The sequence below is a fragment of the Taudactylus pleione genome, unplaced genomic scaffold, assembly GCF_031769625.1.
Source record: "Taudactylus pleione unplaced genomic scaffold, aTauple2 ptg000085l, whole genome shotgun sequence".
Lineage (NCBI taxonomy): Eukaryota > Metazoa > Chordata > Amphibia > Anura > Myobatrachidae > Taudactylus > Taudactylus pleione.
In genome coordinates this window covers 16,091,011-16,112,341 of record NW_028284487.1, presented here as the reverse complement: position 1 = coordinate 16,112,341, position 21,331 = coordinate 16,091,011, and the positions used below count along the sequence as shown (strand labels likewise).

The window sequence follows — 21,331 nt, the reverse complement described above, 5'->3', positions numbered from 1 at the left end:
GCAGGGCAGTTACATATCTCCTATGTTACGGATAATCCCATCTGTAGGGCAGTTACATGTCTGCTATGTGACTGATGAGTCCATCTGCAGGGCAGTTACATGTCTCCTATATTACTGATAATCCTATCTGTAGGACAGTTACATGTCTCCTATGTTACTGATGAGTCCATCTGCAGGGCAGTTACATGTCTCCTATGTTACTGATGAGTCCATCTGCAGGGCAGTTACAGGTCTCCTATTTTACTGATAAACTCATCTGCAGGGCAGTTACATATCTCCTATGTTACTGATAATCCCATCTGTGGGGCAGTTACATTTCTCCTATGTTACTGATGAGTCCATCTGCAGGGCAGTTACATGTCTCCTATATTACTGATAATCCTATCTGCAGGGCAGTTACATGTCTCCTATGTTACTGATGAGTCCATCTGCAGGGCAGTTACAGGTCTCCTATTTTACTGATAATCCCATCTCCAGGGCAGTTACATATCTCCTATGTCACTGATAATCCCATCTGTGGGGCAGTTACATTGATCCTATGTTACTGATAAACCCATCTGCAGGGCAGTTACATGTCTTCTATTGAACTGATAATCCCATCCGTAGGGCAGTTACATGACTCCTATGTTATTGATGAGTCCATCTGCAGGGCAGTTACAAGTCTCCTTTGTTACTGATGAGTCCACCTGTAGGGCAGTTACATGTCTCCTATGTTACTGATGAGTCCACCTGCAGGGCAGTTACATCTCTCCTATATTACTCATAATCCTATCTGCAGGGCAGTTACATGTCTCCTGTGGTACTGATGAGTCCATCTGCAGGGCAGTTACATGTCTCTTATGTTACTGATGAGTCCATCTACAGGGCAGTAACAGGTAACTGCAGTTTACTGATAACCCCATCTGCAGGGCAGATACATGTCTCCTTTTTTACTGATAATCCCATCTGCAGGGCAGTTACAAGTCTCCTATTTTACTGATAATTCCATCTGCAGGGCAACTACATATCTCCTATTGTACTGATAATCCCGTCTGCAGGGCAGTTACATATCTTCTATTTTACTGATAATCCCATCTGTAGGGCAGTTACATGTCTCCTATGTTATTGATGAGTCCATCTGCAGGGCAGTTACATGTCTCCTATGTTACTGATGAGTTCATCTGCAGGGCAGTTTCATGTCTCCAATTTTACTGATAATTCCATCTGCAGGGCAGTTACATATCTCCTATTTTACTGATGAGTCCATCTGCAGGGCAATTACATGTCTGCTATGTTACCGATAATCCCATCTGCAGGGCAGTTACTTGTCTCACAATTACTGACGAGTCCATCTGCAGGGCAGTTACATGTCTCCTATATTACTGATAATCCCATCTGCAGGGCAGTTACATGACTCCTATTTTACTGATAATCCCATCTGCAGGGCAGTTACATGTCTCCTGTGTTACTGATAATCCCATCTGAAAGGCAGTTACAGGTCTCCTATTTTACTGACAATTTCATCTGCATGGCAGTTACATGTCTCCTATGTTACAGATAATCCCATCTGCAGGGCAGTTATATGTCTCCTATTTTACTGATAATCTCATCTGCATGGCAGTTACAGGTCTCCTATTTTACTGATAATCCCATCTGCAGGGCAGTTACATGTTTCCTATGTTACTGCTGAGTCCATCTGTAGGGCAGTTTCATGTCTCCTATTTTACTGATAATTCCATCTGCAGGGCAGTTACATATCTCCTATGTTACTGATAATCCCATCTGCAGGGCAGTTACATGTCTCCTATGTTACTGATAATCCCATCTGCAGGGCAGTTATATGTCTCCTATTTTACTGATAATCTCATCTGCATGGCAGTTACAGGTCTCCTATTTTACTGATAATGCCATCTGCAGGGCAGTTACATATCTCCTATATTACTGATAATCCCATCTGCAGGGCAGTTACATGTCTCCTATTTTACTGATAATCCCATCTGCAGGGCAGTTACATATCTCCTATGTTTCTTATAATCCCATCTGTAGGGCAGTTACATGTCTCCTATGTTACTGATGAGTCCATCTGCAGGACAGTTACATGTCTCCTATGTTACTGATGAGTCCATCTGTAGGGCAGTTACATGTCTCCTATGTTATTGATGAGTACATCTGCAGGGCAGTTACATGTCTCCTATGTTACTGATGTGTCCATCTGTAGGGCAGTTACATGTCTCCTATGTTACTGATGAGTCCATCTGCAGGGCAGTTACATGTCTCCTATGTTACTGATGAGTCCATCTGTAGGGCAGTTACATGTCTCCTATGTTACTGATGTGTCCATCTGTAGGGCAGTTACATGTCTCCTATGTTACTGATGAGTCCATCTGCAGGGCAGTTACATGTCTCCTATGTTACTGATGAGTCCATCTGTAGGGCAGTTACATGTCTCCTATGGTACTGATAATCCCATCTGCAGGGCAGTTACATATCTCCTATGTTACTGATAATCCCATCTGTAGGGCAGTTACAGGTCTCCTATTGTACTGATAATCCCATCTGTGGGGCAATTACATGTCTCCTATGTTATTGATGAGTCCATCTGCAGAGCAGTTACATGTCTCCTATGTTACTGATGAATCCATTTGCAGGACAGTTACATGTCTCCTATTTTACTGATGAGTCCTTCTGCATGGCAGTTACATGTCTCCTATGTTACTGATAATCCCATCTGCAGGGCAGTTACAGGTCTCCTATTCTATTGATAATCCCTTCTGCAGGGCAGTTACATATCTCCTATTTTACTGATAATCCCATCTGCAGGGCAGTTACAGGTCTCCTATTTTACTGATAATTTCATCTGCAGGGCAGTTACATGTCTCCTATTTTACGGATAATCCCATTCGCAGGGCAGTTACAGGTCTCCTATTTTACTGATAATCCAATCTGCAGGGCAGTTACATGTCTCCTAGTTTACTTATATTCCCATCTGCAGGGCAGTTACATATCTCCTATGTTACTTATAATCCCATCTGTAGGGCAGTTACATGTCTCCTATGTTACTGATGAGTCCATCTGCAGGACAGTTACATGTATCCTATGTTACTGCTGAGTCCATCTGTAGGGCAGTTTCATGTCTCCTATTTTACTGATAATTCCATCTGCAGGGCAGTTACATATCTCCTATTTTACTGATGAGTCCATCTGCAGGGCAATTACATGTCTGCTATGTTACTGATAATCCCATCTGCAGGGCAGTTACTTGTCTCCCAATTACTGACGAGTCCATCTGCAGGGCAGTTACAAGTCTCCAATATTACTGATAATCCCATCTGCAGGGCGGTTACATGTCTCCTATTTTACTGATAATCCCATCTGCAGGGCAGTTACATGTCTCCAGTGTTATTGATAATCCCATCTGCAAGGCAGTTACAGGTCTCCTATTTTACTGACAATTTCATCTGCATGGCAGTTACAGGTCTCCTATTTTACTGATAATCCCATCTGCAGGGCAGTTACAAATCACCTATATTACTGATAATCCCATCTGTAGGGCAGTTACATGTCTCCTATGTTACTGATGAGTCCATCTGTAGGGCAGTTACATATCTCCTATGTTACTGATGAGTCCATCTGCAGGGCAGTTACATGTCTTCTATAGTACTGATGAGTCCATCTGCAGGGCAGTTACATATATCCTATGTTACTAATGAGTCCATCTGCAGGGCAGTTACAGGTCTCCTATATTATTGATAATCCCATCTGTTGGGCAGTTACATGTCTCCTATGTTATTGATGAGTCCATCTGAAGAGCAGTTACATGTCTCCTATGTTACTGATGAGTCCATAGGCAGGGCAGTTATATGTCTCCTATGTTACTGATAATCCCATCTCCAGGGCAGTTACAGGTCTCCTATATTATTGATAATCCCATCTGTTGGGCAGTTACATGTCTCCTATGTTATTGATGAGTCCATCTGAAGGGCAGTTACATGTCTCCTATGTTATTGATGAGTACATCTGCAGGGCAGTTACATGTCTCCTATGTTACTGATGTGTCCATCTGTAGGGCAGTTACATGTCTCCTATGTTACTGATGAGTCCATCTGCAGGGCAGTTACATGTCTCCTATGTTACTGATGAGTCCATCTGTAGGGCAGTTACATGTCTCCTATATTACTGATAATCCTATCTGCAGGGCAGTTACATGTCTCCTATGTTACTGATGAGTCCATCTGCAGTGCAGTTACAGGTCTCCTATGTTACTGATAATCCCATCTGTAGGGCAGTTACAGGTCTCCTATGTTACTGATAATCCCATCAGTAGGGCAGTTACATGTCTCCTATATTACTGATAATCCTATCTGCAGGGCAGTTACATGTCTCCTATGTTACTGATGAGTCCATCTGCAGGGCAGTTACATGTCTCCTATGTTACTGATAATCCCATCTGGAGGGCAGTTACATGTCTCCTATGTTACTGATAATCCCATCTGTAGGGCAGTTACATGTCTCCTATTTTACTGATAATCCCATCTGCAAGGCAGTTACATGTCTCCTATGTTACTGATGAGTCCATCTGCAGGGCAGTTACATGTCTCCTATGTTGCTGATGAGTCCATCTGCAGGGCAGTTACATGTCTCCTATTTTACTGATAATCCCATCTGTAGGGCAGTTACATGTCTCCTATGTTACTGATGAGTCCATCTGCAGGGCAGTTACATGTCTCCTATATTACTGATAATCCCATCTGTAGGGCAGTTACATGTCTCCTATTCCATTGATAATCCCATCTGCAGGGCAGTTACATGTCTCCTATGTTACTGATAATCCCATCTGCAGGGCAGTTACAAGTCTCCTATTTTACTGATAATTTCATCTGCAGGGCAGTTACATGTCTCCTATTTTACTTATAATCCATTCTGCAGGGCAGTTACATGTCTCCTATTTTATGGATAATCCCATTCGCAGGGCAGTTACAGGTCTCCTATTTTACTGATAATCCCATCTGCAGGGCAGTTACGTATCTCCTATGTTACTGATAATCCCATCTATAGGGCAGTTACATGTCTCCTATATTACTGATAATCCCATCTCTAGGGCAGTTACATGTCTCCTATGTTACTGATGAGTCCATCTGCAGGGCAGTTACATGTCTCCTATATTACTGACAATCCTATCTGCAGGGCAGTTACATGTCTCCTATGTTACTGATGAGTCCATCTGCAGGGCAGTTACATGTCTCCTATATTACTGACAATCCTATCTGCAGGGCAGTTACATGTCTCCTATGTTCCTGATGAGTCCATCTGCAGGGCAGTTACATGTCTCCTATGTTACTGATGAGTCCATCTAGAGGGCAGTTATAGGTCTCCTATTGTACTGATAATCCCATCTGTAGGGCAGTTACATGTCTCCTATTTTATTGATGAGTCTATCTGCAGGGCAGTAACATGTCTCCTATGTTACTGATGAGTCCATAGGCAGGGCAATTACATGTCTCCTATGTTACTGATGAGTCCATCTGCAGGCCAGTTACATTTCTCCTATGGTACTGATGAGTCCATATGCAGGGCAGTTACATGTCTCCTATTTTACTGATAATCTCACCTGTAGGGCAGTTACATGTCTCCTATCTTATTTATGAGTCCATCTGCAGGGCAGTTACATGTCTCCTATGTTACTGATGAGTCCATCTGCAGGGCAGTTACATGTCTCCTATTTTACTGATGAGTCCATCTGCAGGGAAGTTACATGTCTCCTATGTTACTGATAATCCCATCTGTTGGGCAGTTACAGGTTTCTTATTCTATTGATAATCCCATCTGCAGGGCAGTTACATGTTTCCTATGTTACTGATAATCCCATCTGCAGGGCAGTTACATGTCTCCTATTTTACTGATTTCATCTGTAGGGCAGTTACATGTCTCCTATGTTACTGATACTCCCATCTGCAGGGCAGTTACATGTCTCCTATTTTACTGATAATCCGTTCAGCAGGGCAGTTACATGTCTCCTATTTTACGGATAATCCCATTCGCAGGGCAGTTACAGGTCTCCTATTTTACTGATTTCATCTGTAGGGCAGTTACATGTCTCCTATTTTACTGATAATCCCATCTGCAGGGCAGTTACATATCTCCTAAATTACTGATAATCCCATCTATAGGGCAGTTACATGTCTCCTATGTTACTGATGAGTCCATCTGTAGGGCAGTTACATGTCTCCTATGTTACTGATGAGTCCATCTGCAGGGCAGTTACATGTCTCCTATGTTACTGATAATCCCATCTGTAGGGCAGTTACATGTCTCCTATATTACTGATAATCCCATCTGTAGGGCAGTTACAGGTCTCCTATGTTACTGATAATCCCATCTGTAGGGCAGTTACAGGTCTCCTATATTACTGATAATCCTATCTGCAGGGCAGTTACATGTCTCCTATGTTACTGATAATCCCATCTGTAGGGCAGTTACATGTCTCCTATATTACTGATAATCCTATCTGCAGGGCAGTTATATGTCTCCTATGTTACTGATGAGTCCATCTGTAGGGCAGTTACATGTCTCCTATGTTACTGATAATCCTATCTGCAGGGCAGTTACATGTCTCCTATGTTACTGATGAGTCCATCTAGAGGGCAGTTATAGGTCTCCTATTGTACTGATAATCCCATCTGTAGGGCAGTTACATGTCTCCTATTTTATTGATGAGTCCATCTGCAGGGCAGTAACATGTCTCCTATGTTACTGATGAGTCCATAGGCAGGGCAATTACATGTCTCCTATGTTACTGATGAGTCCATCTGCAGGCCAGTTACATTTCTCCTATGGTACTGATGAGTCCATATGCAGGGCAGTTACATGTCTCCTATTTTACTGATAATCTCACCTGTAGGGCAGTTACATGTCTCCTATCTTATTTATGAGTCCATCTGCAGGGCAGTTACATGTCTCCTATGTTACTGATGAGTCCATCTGCAGGGCAGTTACATGTCTCCTATTTTACTGATGAGTCCATCTGCAGGGAAGTTACATGTCTCCTATGTTACTGATAATCCCATCTGTTGGGCAGTTACAGGTTTCTTATTCTATTGATAATCCCATCTGCAGGGCAGTTACATGTTTCCTATGTTACTGATAATCCCATCTGCAGGGCAGTTACAGGTCTCCTATTTTACTGATTTCATCTGTAGGGCAGTTACATGTCTCCTATGTTACTGATACTCCCATCTGCAGGGCAGTTACATGTCTCCTATTTTACTGACAATCCGTTCAGCAGGGCAGTTACATGTCTCCTATTTTACGGATAATCCCATTCGCAGGGCAGTTACAGGTCTCCTATTTTACTGATTTCATCTGTAGGGCAGTTACATGTCTCCTATTTTACTGATAATCCCATCTATAGGGCAGTTACATGTCTCCTATGTTACTGATGAGTCCATCTGTAGGGCAGTTACATGTCTCCTATGTTACTGATGAGTCCATCTGCAGGGCAGTTACATGTCTCCTATGTTACTGATAATCCCATCTGTAGGGCAGTTACATGTCTCCTATATTACTGATAATCCCATCTGTAGGGCAGTTACAGGTCTCCTATGTTACTGATAATCCCATCTGTAGGGCAGTTACAGGTCTCCTATATTACTGATAATCCTATCTGCAGGGCAGTTACATGTCTCCTATGTTACTGATAATCCCATCTGTAGGGCAGTTACATGTCTCCTATATTACTGATAATCCTATCTGCAGGGCAGTTATATGTCTCCTATGTTACTGATGAGTCCATCTGTAGGGCAGTTACATGTCTCCTATATTACTGATAATCCCATCTGTAGGGCAGTTACAGGTCTCCTATGTTACTGATAATCCCATCTGTAGGGCAGTTACAGGTCTCCTATATTACTGATAATCCTATCTGCAGGGCAGTTACATGTCTCCTATGTTACTGATAATCCCATCTGTAGGGCAGTTACATGTCTCCTATATTACTGATAATCCTATCTGCAGGGCAGTTATATGTCTCCTATGTTACTGATGAGTCCATCTGTAGGGCAGTTACATGTCTCCTATGTTACTGATAATCCCATCTGTAGGGCAGTTACAGGTCTCCTATGTTACTGATAATCCCATCTGTAGGGCAGTTACAGGTCTCCTATGTTACTGATAATCCCATCTGTAGGGCAGTTACAGGTCTGCTATCTTATTGATTATTCACATATGTTAGACAAAAAAACAGACTTTTTCATGATAGCTGCCTGTTTCTAAGATTGTAAATGAGGAAGTGGAAAATGGGTAACCTTACTGTCTTGCGGAGATACCATATTGTGTAATTATTCAATATTTATACTGCTACTATAGCAACTAAAGCTAAATCTGCATGCACGTCTTTGATGTTTCACATTCTTCCATGATATGCTTACATTTTATGTCATCCTCCGTCTAACCCTCTTATCCTTGTTCACTTTGCAGTCGCATTAAAAGCAATGTGGATGGCAGGTACCTGATGGACAGTGTCCCATTCAGCTGTTGTAACCCAAACTCTCCCAGACCTTGTATCCAGATGCAGATAACCAATAACTCGGCCCATTACAGCTACAATTACCAGACAGACGAGCTAAACATCTGGGTAAGGGGCTGCCGGGATGCCTTACTCAGCTACTATACTGGAATTATGGCCACAAATGGGGCTGCTGTGACTCTATTCTTTCTTCTACAGGTGAGATTAAAAAAACAAAACAACAAAAACTGGTACTGTCTAATGACTAAAAAATGTGGAGCGATAGTGTCAAAGCAAACCCTGGCGATATTCAGCCATGAAAACATTGGTGACCAAAAATGAGCGATAGTAATACAGTATACGTCACTAAATATCACAATGTCATGATAAACCATTTCATATGTATTAAATACATAGGTAAGATAACAGGGCCTGATTCAGCAAGGATCGCAGTGACCACACAGACCCATCGCAGAGTGATTGACAGGACATGCCGTTTGTGGGTGGTGACGGGGGGTAGTCGGACGAATGCAGGCATGCCAGTGCGTTTCAATGCCGTTACAGGTGCGTGCATACATTATCCACTGCTATACCATACGCAGCCTGAGGCATCATAGCGTGCGCTGAAGTAAGCAATTCCTGAGTGAGGTCTGACCTGCCTTAACTGGGTGTATGGGTCCGATGTTACCGATTATTTCATTATGTTGCCCAAGTATACGTATGTGAGAAAGGGGAAGAGAGCATCCTTATGTCAGGCTGCGATCCTAATGCGAATGCAAACATTTACATATCGCCGCTGATATTAGCAACTGTGTTGCGTGTGTATAAGCAGAATAGCAATCCATGCTGAATCACGCCCAGTCTTTACAATGACATTATACAGTAGTTACATTTGAACAATCCACATCTCCTTTACACTACATACGGGATATAGTTAGAATACCGACGCACGGGAAGCCGTCTGACGGATTCCCGGCATCGAAATGTCGACTTAGTACTAAACATAGGCGTCTAAATACCGACGCCTATTTTTAGCCCGACGACGGAATCCCGACAGACAGTTTGCCGAACAAAGGTAAGCGGGGACAGGGTTAGTGTTAGCCGGGGGAGGGGGGGTTAGCTTTAGGCACCCCCGGGGGGACTTAGTGTTAGGCACCCCCGGGGAGGGTTGAGGGAAGGTGGGTTAGGGTTAGACACGCCCCAGGGAGGTTTAGATTTAGGATGCGGGAAGGGGGGGTTAGGTTTAGGCACCCCCGGGGGGGACTTAGGGTTAGGCACCTTCCCGGGAGTTTTAGGTTTAGGCACTCCTAAGGGAGGGTTAGGGGAGGAGAAGGGTATGGTTAGTATACTTACCTGCCCTGTCGTGATTCTGGTATTTCGGGGCTTACAGTGTTGGCTTTTCACCTGGCGGCTGAACATGTTAGGCTGATGTCACAAATTCATTTATCAAAACACATAAAACAATTCTGCATAGTAAGGCTGTTAATCTCTCTCACTCACTCTACACGCAATATAGACAAAAATCTCTATCATCATCAGTTTATCGACATTCAAAATGTCAACACTGACATAATGTCAGCATTATGATTGTATACAGTCTAATGTCGACACTATTTTAGGGTTATTGTTAGGCATCAATTAGGAGTTAGGCTGCAGTTAGGGTCAGGGTTACAGTTAGGCTGAGGTTAGGCAGTAAATTCCATTGTTGACATGCCTACTGTAGACATTCACAATGTTGACATTCTCACAAAGTCGACATTGTTAATGTCGACATAATATACCACACCCACTTAGACAAATCAGGAGCACATGCTGTAAAATGTCAGTTTCAAATCTGCATATTTCCTGCTTCCTGGTCACTACGGGTTTTTTCTTTTAAATGCACTTAAAATGCTTTAGTACATACATAACACGAATCTAGTAACTCCTGGTCATGGCCAGATTGCACTGTAAACAGGAAGATAAACCTATAAGTGGGAACAGTGTATAGACACACTGAGCATGTTATCTGCATGTTTACATACCGATGAATAGACTATGACTCCTATCAATAAACCTTCAATTAAAGAGGTGATTATACACAGTCACAGGTGACTATACAGTTTTATTACAAACAATACATGTACGAAATGTTTATCTATGCTGTGTATTCAGTTATCATTTGAATAGATAACTTCATTGATCTGGATTCTGAGTCACATGCTTCTCCTGCCGCTGTCCCCTACGGGCGCGGCCTTGTACTCACTCTCATCACCTGAGGGTGCAGGCCTATCCCGTCCATTGTTCTAGCATCCATAGCCATCATCATTAGTAGCAACACTTGCACCAGCAAGAGATCTGCCAGAAACAGGCTTCCCTTCACGAAATGCACGACTTAGAATCATACGGAGCACAGATACATGTCCAAGACACTCCCATCAGAAATAGCCGTTCCATATGTCTTGATACTTGCCACCCAGAAACGCTGGTCTCTTTTCACACAAGGAGCCTGAGTCAGCAAGGTATTGCGATCGCAGTAGCAATCACAAACACAGTTCTGCTGCGAATGTATGCTAATAATTGCAATCGCAAATCACTCTTACTGACAATATGTAGACGCCCACTTCCCCTCTCGCACATCAGTAATACCTTGTAATCCAGCCAAAACATCGGTAACATCGAAGTACATCGGAGGCACTCAACACATATAAGCCAGATCTGACCCTACCACTAAATTGCTAACTTTCCTGCACGCATTGAGAGCTCATGCTGTGTATGACATCGCAGTGGCTAATTTATGCACGCCCCTGCAACAGCGTTCAAACGCACTGACACGCCTGTTTCTCCAACCATCCCCCCATCACCTCCCCCAAACGGTGCTTCCTGTCAATCACTATGTGATGGGTCTGTGTAGTCACTCTGATCGCAGAGGCTGGTTTGCGCACTGCGATGCCTACGCACTACACAACAATCGGCCATCTGTGTACGCTTTAGCAGTTGCAATCCTTGCTGACTCAGGTCCTAGATGCGACACTCATGCACCTGCTTGAGACTTCAGCCACATTGAGAGGTGCATGCGCACACCATGTTTTGCAATTGAGATACATGTGCAGTCAGATCATTTTTGCCAACTAGATGTCACTGACCCCAGTAATGCCACTGGCATAAATGTACAAATGGTTAGATCCTGGGTACATGGATCTAACAGTGCTTAGCCTTAGAGCTGCAGCTACATACAGGTTACACTGGATCTATCAATGTTGGCAAGCTTCATATCCAACAGTGGTTAGCTAGCTACTATTTCATACGATTTAACAAATTTGTGTTCATTTTCTACTCAAGAAGGAAAAAAATAATCCATAATATATACAGTATATGCAGACAAAAACTGGGGCACTCACAGGACCTTTAAATGAAGACTCCAGACAATACTGCATCAGTGTTCAGCATTTCAGTCTTGATAAAAGTTGAGTAGACTGAACCGTTGAACGCCGATACAGTATTGTCTGGAGTCTTCATTTAAAGGTCCTGGGAGTGCCGCAGCTTTTGTCTTTGCATATGTTTGGGTATTGCCCAATGGCCCTCTGAGGGCATCTGGGCAGTTGTTTTATTTTACATGTGGAGTGCCGGCTTTACATCACATCTCTGCGATAGGACTTCTGCACACATATCACTCGTTGCTGTCCATGAGTAAAAGGGGCGATTTATCAGTTGCAAAAGGGTTACTTTATGCACGCCCCTGCAATGGCTGACAACTCTGCACATTACCAGGGTTGAAATGCCGGGTTATTTCATCCTAGCCCTTTCACACTGCACAGTAACCCGGGTTGCTGCGTGTTCACATGTAATAACCTGGGTTATTGCTGGCAATGTGAAAGGGGTATTAGTCAGTGGTACCTTATGAACTTCTATAACAGAAGAGAAGTAACTTCATCCCAATATTGAGCTCTCAAGTACCTACCTCGCAGCAACCTTTCCAACACCAGCCTGAGGCGGAATTGTACATTCTGTGGAAACAGGCAGGTACCATCTATAGTAGATCTTGTATGTATTCTCCTTCATTGAGGAGATAGAGGACTTAGATACCCTCTCCTGCACCTCAGATGGGTGCAAATATTGGCTTCTTTGGATGGTGGGCGCTGAGCTAATCAGTACATACCTAGGTGAAGCGTAAGCTGGGCACAGAAATGCTAGTTCCATCACTTACAGTGGTAAATTTGCTAAACTGAACCAAGGCCTTCCATCTGTCCCTTCCCCACACATGGAACATTAATTCCATCAGGCAGAAATGCAATTATTAAATATCCTTTTTTATAAATGGGCTGAGTTTTATCTCCATGCAGCTGTTCAAAGCAAGTGTTCCTCAAGCAGTAGCAGCACTTACTTAACTGCATATATGACACTAGCTGTCAGAAAAGGAAGCTTCTGTGACCAATCGCGTGTTGTATCTCCCCTACCCGTACTGCTAATGCCCTATGTTACCTGAAGCTAGATGGCAGACTGCATTTAATACGGCTAAAGCCAATGTTTGACATGACATGAACAGCTCCACAACAGACAGTGGCAGATCTAGGAGAGGAGGGGGGGCGATTGCAGCATTCACAAATACCCCTAGCACAGGCCCCAAACACTCCCCCAGACAGGACGCAGCCTCATGGTCCAGGTACGAGTCGCGACCACAGAGTAACTTTCTAAACAAGTGCTACTGGCTGATGGTCCCGCCTCCTGCTCCTGTCTGTGTCTGGGTACAAGTACTGCTCCTGATGCCCGCTGTCTAGGTCACAGGAATTACAGTAGGATAGCATGACGTGACAGCGGCTCCAGGGCCGGGCAGTAACAAGGGAAGCAACTCTGAGGTGATAGAATGCTCCATACATGGATCCATGAGATAGACCATCTCCTCCCCCTTTATTATCACCTCTCTATCCCTCCTGCTACAGTAACGTCCGAGCCTCCCCTCCTCCTCATCCCTCCACCCTGCCTCCCTGGTATCAGTACCGCAGGTGCCGCACTGTGGGAGCAGCCAGTGTCTGCAGCCCTGGGAAGGAGGAGAGGGGGCTGGGGATGGTTAACGTATGGCTGTGTGTGTACTGTACATGTGGAGCGGAGGGGAAAGTGTGTGTGTGTGTGTGTGTATATATATATATATATATATATATATATATATATATATACACACACATATACACAAACACACACACATACATACATACATACACACAGTGGTGGCCAAAATTGAGGACACTTTTTGAAATTTTAATGTTTTTCAGCTTCGAATGCTTATAAAAACTGTTACACCTCATGCAGTGCAATGATTCATATATCAAATGAAAGGAAATTTAATGCTGAATTCAACACAATAAACAGAGGTCAATTATTTGCATTACAAGGGAAGTTATGCAGTGAAAACAAGACTTAGGGTGAAAAACCCTGTGTACTTATGATGTTACTGTCCTATCAGTATTTCGTTGGGTATCCTTTATTTGTCAAGACAGCAGCACAGCGATGTGGCATTGAGCCAACCAGTGTTTGGAGCTCTTCCTTCTTTATTATGTGGTGCCATGAGACAATCATAGCCTCAATTAATTGTCTTTTATTGGATGGATGCCTCAGATGTACCAGGTTTTTCAAACGGAACCACAAATGGTCTATGGGGTTCAGGTCTGGGCTGTTTCCTGGCCATCCCAGCACCTGTATGTCATTCTCCGTGAACCACTGTTCTCATATCCATGCAGTGTGGCAGGGAGCTGAATCCTGATGGGAAAAAAATGGGGCATTATCTGGGAGATCCCTGATAGAAGGTAAAAGTTTTGGTTGTAGGATGGTGTCAATGTACTTTCTGCTGTTCAGTGTGCCATCTATGACATAAAGGCGGCCTACGGCAACTGCTGTCATACATGCCCAGATCATAACACTTGTAGGATTCTTTGTTGTCACTTGAATGCAATCTGGATGTACTTCTTCCTCAATGCGACGTCTCACATATTTTCTCCCATCACTGCCTAATTTCGATATCTTAGTTTCATCACTCCATATCACTCTGACCTTCTGTCCATGCAATGTGTTATTTTGCCCACTGTATTAGTTTCTGCTGCCGCTTTTTATTCAGCAATGGCTTTTTTGGGGGAATCCTACCTTTTAGGCCAACCTCCATTAGTCTTCTCCGTACCGTTCTTGCACTGACAAATACACCAGTTGCACTCAGGTCACTGCTAATGGCTGCAGATGACATCCATCTGTCCCTGACACAAATTCTTTTTATTCTCCTATCAACAGCTGTTGTGCACTTTCTCCAGCCTTTTCCTTCTTTGTTTTGTATAGATTGTGGGCCTGATTCAGACTCACTCGTAAGCAGCAGCTCGTTCGCTCCGAGCGATGTTTGGCCAACTGCGCATGCGCACGGATCGTTATACGCATGCGCGAACCAGTCAGTGCGGTCGAAATTCATGTGCTCGCAAAATAGCGAATGCCTGATAATTTGAGTGACAGAAAGAGGTGTATGTGGGTGGTAACAGGGGAAGGTGCTTGAAAACGGGGAGTAGAAATCAGAACGCAGGCGTGCTTAAAGGTCAAAACGGGCGTTTTATGGGTGTGCATAATTAAAACAGCAGCGTCATTGACCAAGTCATTGGGTTATTTTATAGCCAGAACTGCTCGCAAAATTGTGGTAGCAAAAACCAACCACAAGAATAGCGAGCAGTTCATACCCTGGTCGATGTACTCGATTAATCTAATAAATAGCGGACATGACGTAGGATGCGAGCGGCCAGGGGGCGTAGTTTCCCAAAAAACGACCGCAAGTTTTGTTCGCTAGTTCAGACCTAGAGGCGTGAACAGACCGCAAACAGCGAACGGTTCATTTGAATAGCCACCCCTATTTTCTGGACGAGCGAGCGCTAATTGCGTCCGGCTCTGAATCAGGCCCAGTGTTTCCTGATAGCGTAAACAAAACTTTCGTATTCCTGATGTCACATTCCCACCATTATCTCTCGCAACTGCTGCATACGAAAGACCATTTTCATGTAACACCACAATCCTGGATCACGTTGCTGTGCTGCTGTCTTGAAAAATAAAGGATACCCAACGAAATACTGATAGGACAGTAACATCATAAGTACACAGGGATTTTCACCCTAAGCGTTGTTTTCACACCATAACTTCCCTTGTAATGCAAATATTTGACCTCTGTTTATTGTGTTGAATTCAGCATTAAATTTCCTTTCATTTGATATATGAATCATTGCACTGTGTGAAGTGAAACAGTTTTTCTAAGCATTCGAAGTTGATAAACTTTCAAAAAGTGTCCGCAATTGTGGCCACCAGTGTGTGTGTGTGTGTGTGTGTGTGTGTGTGTGTGTATATGTATGTATGTATGTATATATATATATATATATTTATTTATTTATATATACACACACACACAGATAAATGGAGTTATATATAACTCTATGTGTGCGTACGTGGATGTAGATATTTTATATATATATATATATATATATATATATATATATATATATATAATCTCAGTGTGTTTTCAATTAAACGGGGGATTCCTACCAAGTGTCTGTATACATAGATTCTTTCCATGCACCTGTCCACAATTGCACTGGGGTGTGTTCCCCCCAAACCCGGAAGGGTAGGTGCCAGGAAAGGAGTCCTGGTCATCATTAAAGCCCCCCCCCCCTAAATGAAAAGTCTAGATCCGCCTCTGACAACAGAGCTATATGGAATGGGTTCCAGGAGGGAGAAGGGAGGGGGGAGAATCACCTATTTGCTGTATGTAGGGGATATGTTCTCTTAAAAAGGGTGGTTGATCAAAAATTAACAACCCCTTTAAACAAAATTACCCAGAATAGCCATTTTCCTGTTCAAACCCTAAGCAGGTTCCAATACACAAACTGAACAGAATTTTTAGTGATAGTATGTTATTTCCAGTTCCTAATTTTATCACCAATACATATTAAATATTATTTTGCGTTACGTCAAATTATTTTCAACATGCCACCAACCAAGAGTCCTATATGTACAATCTCTTTCTTTTCAGGCCGCAGTCCTAATCAGCATTCGTCTCCTCCAGACCTCCATGGAAAAGATAACTGGAGTGGAGGATGTCGAGACTGATTCTGAAGGATTCCTGCTTGAAAAGGGTGTAGGTGAGACCATTAGCAGCAGCCTGGAGAAAACCAAAGCACTCTTCAAGTCCAATGCTGGGGAGGCAGCTGGTGGAGGGGGAGACGCTGCAGCCAGCTAAACCAAACATGGAGGAGTGCACAGGAAAATGCTCTGGAGATTGTATAGACTGTAGAGATAGCCCAAGGCTACTTGTATATTAAATACCTGCCCTCTGAACGGAAGACCCTGGGTGTCCCTCCTGTGTTTGCTGCTGCCATTGAGATGTGGGTGGGATAAAATTATTTGGAGGAGGGGACGTGGTTCTCCCAGATGTAGATGCAAAAAAAAATGTAGATTCAGCAGAGAAGGAAATAAAAAAAGACTGTAATACAATGTTGTATTGTGGGGACTGAAGGAGAATGACACACAGAGAATATGCACCAATGACATCTAAAGAAGCACAGAGCATGACATTTATTACCATCTCCTAATTCTATGTAGGACGCACACTAGGATGTATGATTACAATAAATAAAGACACAAGATTCTATGCTGTAAACTGTTTATTCATGTGGTCACCCACAACTCGGCTCTCTCCAATAACTTATAAAAGGGACATTTATGTACAAATAATTCAGGCTCGGTGCCCTTAGTAAACATTCTTTATTAAATACCAAGACCCATCTCTTCATGTAAAATTCCCCGCAGTTACAATCATGTCTGTGACTCTAGTGAACATAAACAACTACATGCACTATGTTTTATTCTACGTTACATACATGATGTGTATTAAAATTGGTTTATTCATATAGAGGAAAAGCCCAGTCACTATTACTATTCTCAACCAGAGAATATTTATGAACAATAAAATGAGAAAATATGTACAGACGCCTATTACAAGAGGGCAAAAATTAAAATTTGAATACAAAGCTCATTCATGAAGACATGGAGATCAGATTAACTGATTGGAGGTGCTGACGGCTTCACTCCAAGTAATAACAGCAACCTGTAGGTGTCCTGGGTGCAGGTCATTGCAGTTTTACTAGTTGGGGGAAGTTATTTTTAGTTTGTAAAAACAATCACATGAAATTCTGCCAATAGGTTGAGCCAGATGTAGACAATAAGTTGGAGATGGAATTAAATAGGATGTTCAGTCACAGCACATTGCAGTCAGTAATATGGCTAGTTTTTCCATGCACTCCATTGATATGCGCAAACCCCCCCCCCCCCCCCCAAAAACAAAAAAACTGGCAATGTTGAGTATACGGTATATGGCGGACACGTGAGAAGCAGATAACCGCAGTAATGTTCGGCGTCACATCACTGAATTGAACTGGCCACTAAGTATCTCGGTTCCCTAGTTTCTTAAAATTTCAGTGGAAATGATCTGCTTAACAAGGTAGATGTGGGAACACAGCTTCATGAATAGTTGCAGACCACCATAATCTTCCTGCACGGTTTGTCAGGGGCCTCTAATCACTATTCTGGCCTAGCCTCTCTTACCAGAAGCTAGACTACACATGGTGGCATATACAATTAGCCATGATCTCCCATTGAAGCCTCAGGCTAAGTGCGACTGTGCATTTTCCAGGTATGAGGGCAGGTAAACAATGCTTATTTTTGTTCACAGCTCTATGGGACACAACCAATAATAAAGAATGATTCTTACCAGTAATACCAGAGATCTCTCCTACTTGTAAGCCTCCGTAGGCTTAAAGCAGTTTACACCATCTGAAGATGGTGACTGCAAACCAGCAGGGCCAAAGCCCTCTTTGTACATAGGGGTCAGATTGTAACACACATTGATGATAAGGGGGACTGCGATCTGCAGTGCTAAGCCAGGTATTGCTGTGACATCCCCTGCATTGTGCTATTAGTACATAGCAACAATTCATAAATTATGCAGAAACGGCAATTGCTACAATTTTTTTTTTTTTTTAAAGATTGATAAATAGGGCAGGAATCATTTTGATACAATTAAAATTTAAACAAGTATTTGGAGTCGCTGGTTAACTGTAGCAAAAAACTTGAAAGTAAAAGGGGCCCATTTATCAGCAATCAGACACAAAGGGCCAAATGTAATAGGGTGAGAGTTTAGAAAATGTGAGAGTTTAGCAGTAATCTCTCACATTGGTTGAGCTTTATCTTCAAAATGGGAAAACATATGAATGAGATTTTAAATCGTGAGAGTTTTTTAAGTCTAAAAAAACATGCAAGTTCGCTCTGTTACTTTGTCTTTGGACTCTATTACATTGGCAAAGTTGAAAAAGTGTCAGAAACTCTCACCTTTCTAAACTCTCACTCTATTACATTTGGCCCATAATCTATTCAGCGGTTCTGCGTTTTTTCCCGATTCTCCAACATGCACACATACATTACAAATCGTTTTCAGTGATTTGTATATAATTTTCAGCAAATATCAGATCTGCCAATTGTGAAAGGCTCATCATTTTATTAGTATCGGTTGGCAAATTGGCTGATCATTACCATACACTAGCACTCTACTGACTCGATTGCTCGGTGAAATCCAACATGTTGAACACTTTTTGCTCGGAATCGTCAATCGGTGAACCCCATACATTTCAGATATAATTACACAATCATCAGCAAAACGGGAAATTGCCCCAATTGTTTGGTTATTTTATGTGGCCCATACATCAGCAATCACAATGATAAATAAACTCAGAAGTTTACTTTTTGTAACAAAAAAAAATTTAAAATAATAATTATATAAAATGTAAAACAACCACAGGCAACATTTATAAAACCGGTTCCAAATGTTACTAAACAAAAGCTTGTATTGTCTACAGTAACCAGATGTTGGGTTTCCTTTTCTAAAATGACAATCTAATTGGATGTTATGTGCTATATCTACTTTTATAGATCTACACAATAGTTTCCAAAATTGTATTTATATCTCTCAATAGCTTGAACTACGGTATTATATTTCCAGCATCATGCGATAACTGACTGAGAACAGCATGTTGAGGGCTTATTAAGATTCTGAATATTCTATTTTTGGATTTAAGACCCCTTAAAGTATTCATTCCAAAATAAGAACACACACGTTTGTGGTCCACAAATAATTAGAAGTTTGTTATAGGTCTAATATTAGTATTATAATTTAATGTCTATTTTAAAAATATAATATAACATAGGAATATTTTATTTGATCCATGTGTTCTTCTTTTTACAAAAAAACTCCCCATAAAATATCAAACACCATTGCTTTGCAAACAATGTGCTATAGGAACATATATACAAACACACATATACAGTCCCTGCCGAACTGTTATACATACATAAAGTCAGGATCTGAAAGCTGGGTCACTTATATAAATGGAAGACAACCATTTGTGATTGGATCACACCTGTATTTTAGGGTTTGACCCCCTTCCTTGTTTCTCCAGTAAATCTTCCTGCTTGAGTTTAGGTTTCTCGGTCCTTGTATGCCACACCCAGATCTGTGTAGGCAGATGGTCACATGTCAGATACATGATGAATAGAAGTTGGAAAACAGGTGGCAGGCAGGCCGCCATCACATACATGCAAATTATAATCCCTAATTACACAGATGGTAAAAATCCTTAACCAGTTTGTGTCAGTTTTCCTACCTGATTTCTGATCACATTTATTAATCTCTGGGCTATCTGCATATCCAAGGCTATAGTGCCGCTACGCAGACATATTCTGTTAAAGGGCCATCAGTAGTAAGAAGAATATAGAACTGTTAAAATCACCTGAGAATGCTTTGTAATAGAGTGACAATAGTGTAGGACTCTTTCTTTCCTAAGGCTATAAACTAGACACAAAGGAAGCCAATAATAAGTAAATACTTCAAAGACTATAATAAAACTGTGCTGTGGAAAACTGAATGTAAATGAATATTTTTGGAACACTATAAGATCCCCTTTGCTTTGTGCTTCATCTCTACTTAAGAGTTTATTTCTCCAATAAACTTTCTACTCTGTAAGGGGTAAATTTACCAAAGTGAGAGTTTTTAGAAGTGAGTTTTAGAAGAGATGTTGCCCATAGCAACCAATCAAATACAAAATATTATCTTCTAGAAGGTGCTAGTTAAATGTTAAGTAGAATCTGATTAGTTGCTATGGGCAACATCTCTTATAAAACTCACTTCTAAAAACTTTCACTTTAGCAAATTTACCCCTTCTTCATCCTGCTCTTACTATGGTATCTCTGCATTAGCCACACATAGATACACACATACCCACCTTAGTGCAGTTATCGGCTCGTGGCTCCAGTTCACTCACTGTCACCAGCTGTCCCAGTAAGCTGCTCTCCAGGAAGCCCCTCTCAGCATCTGGGTCAAAGCATGCCTTGGGATGATTCAGAAGTAAGGACAAAGACACTGCAAATCCAGCCATGTCTATGGGGAATGGTCTGTGGGTCTTCCAGGCAGTGTGAAAACCAACTACTCTGCCCCCATCCACTAGTGGCCCCTCATACATCAGTCCTCCGACCAAGCCAACTGGCCAGATAGACACTTTCAGTGTGTGGCGCATCTATAAATAGAAAACCCACATTATAGCACAACTATGGAAATACTAAATGATGCCTCAGGCACTATACCTGTATATTATCTGTTCTTTAATAAAAATAAGCAGTGAAGATAATTTACTGCACCATCTAAGTAATAAACTGCATGTACACAATCATCAGTAGGGAGAGCGAGAAGTAGTACACATACTGTATATACATAATCATCAGTAGGGAGAGCGAGAAGTAGTACACATACTGTAT

At 42.1% G+C, this 21,331-nt stretch overlaps 2 protein-coding genes across 2 annotated transcripts in view; one reads left to right on the top strand and one right to left on the bottom strand.

Annotated features, from left to right (window-relative positions):
- The window catches only part of ROM1 (retinal outer segment membrane protein 1), a 113,873-nt gene extending 96,765 nt beyond the window's left edge, over positions 1 to 17,108 (top strand). The window contains exons 2-3 of the mRNA XM_088468388.1: positions 8,452 to 8,698; positions 16,503 to 17,108. Of these exons, the coding sequence (XP_088324514.1) occupies positions 8,452 to 8,698; positions 16,503 to 16,709 (454 nt within the window). The 3' untranslated portion in view covers positions 16,710 to 17,108. The remainder of the gene's footprint in view (positions 1 to 8,451; positions 8,699 to 16,502) is intronic.
- Positions 17,109 to 17,790: 682 nt separating this feature from the next.
- The window catches only part of B3GAT3 (beta-1,3-glucuronyltransferase 3), a 31,352-nt gene continuing 27,811 nt past the window's right edge, over positions 17,791 to 21,331 (bottom strand). Inside the window, exons 5-6 of the mRNA XM_088468387.1 lie at positions 20,803 to 21,093; positions 17,791 to 20,034 (exon numbers count right to left, since the gene is read on the bottom strand). Coding sequence (XP_088324513.1) covers positions 19,936 to 20,034; positions 20,803 to 21,093 — 390 coding nt within the window. The 3' untranslated portion in view covers positions 17,791 to 19,935. The remainder of the gene's footprint in view (positions 20,035 to 20,802; positions 21,094 to 21,331) is intronic.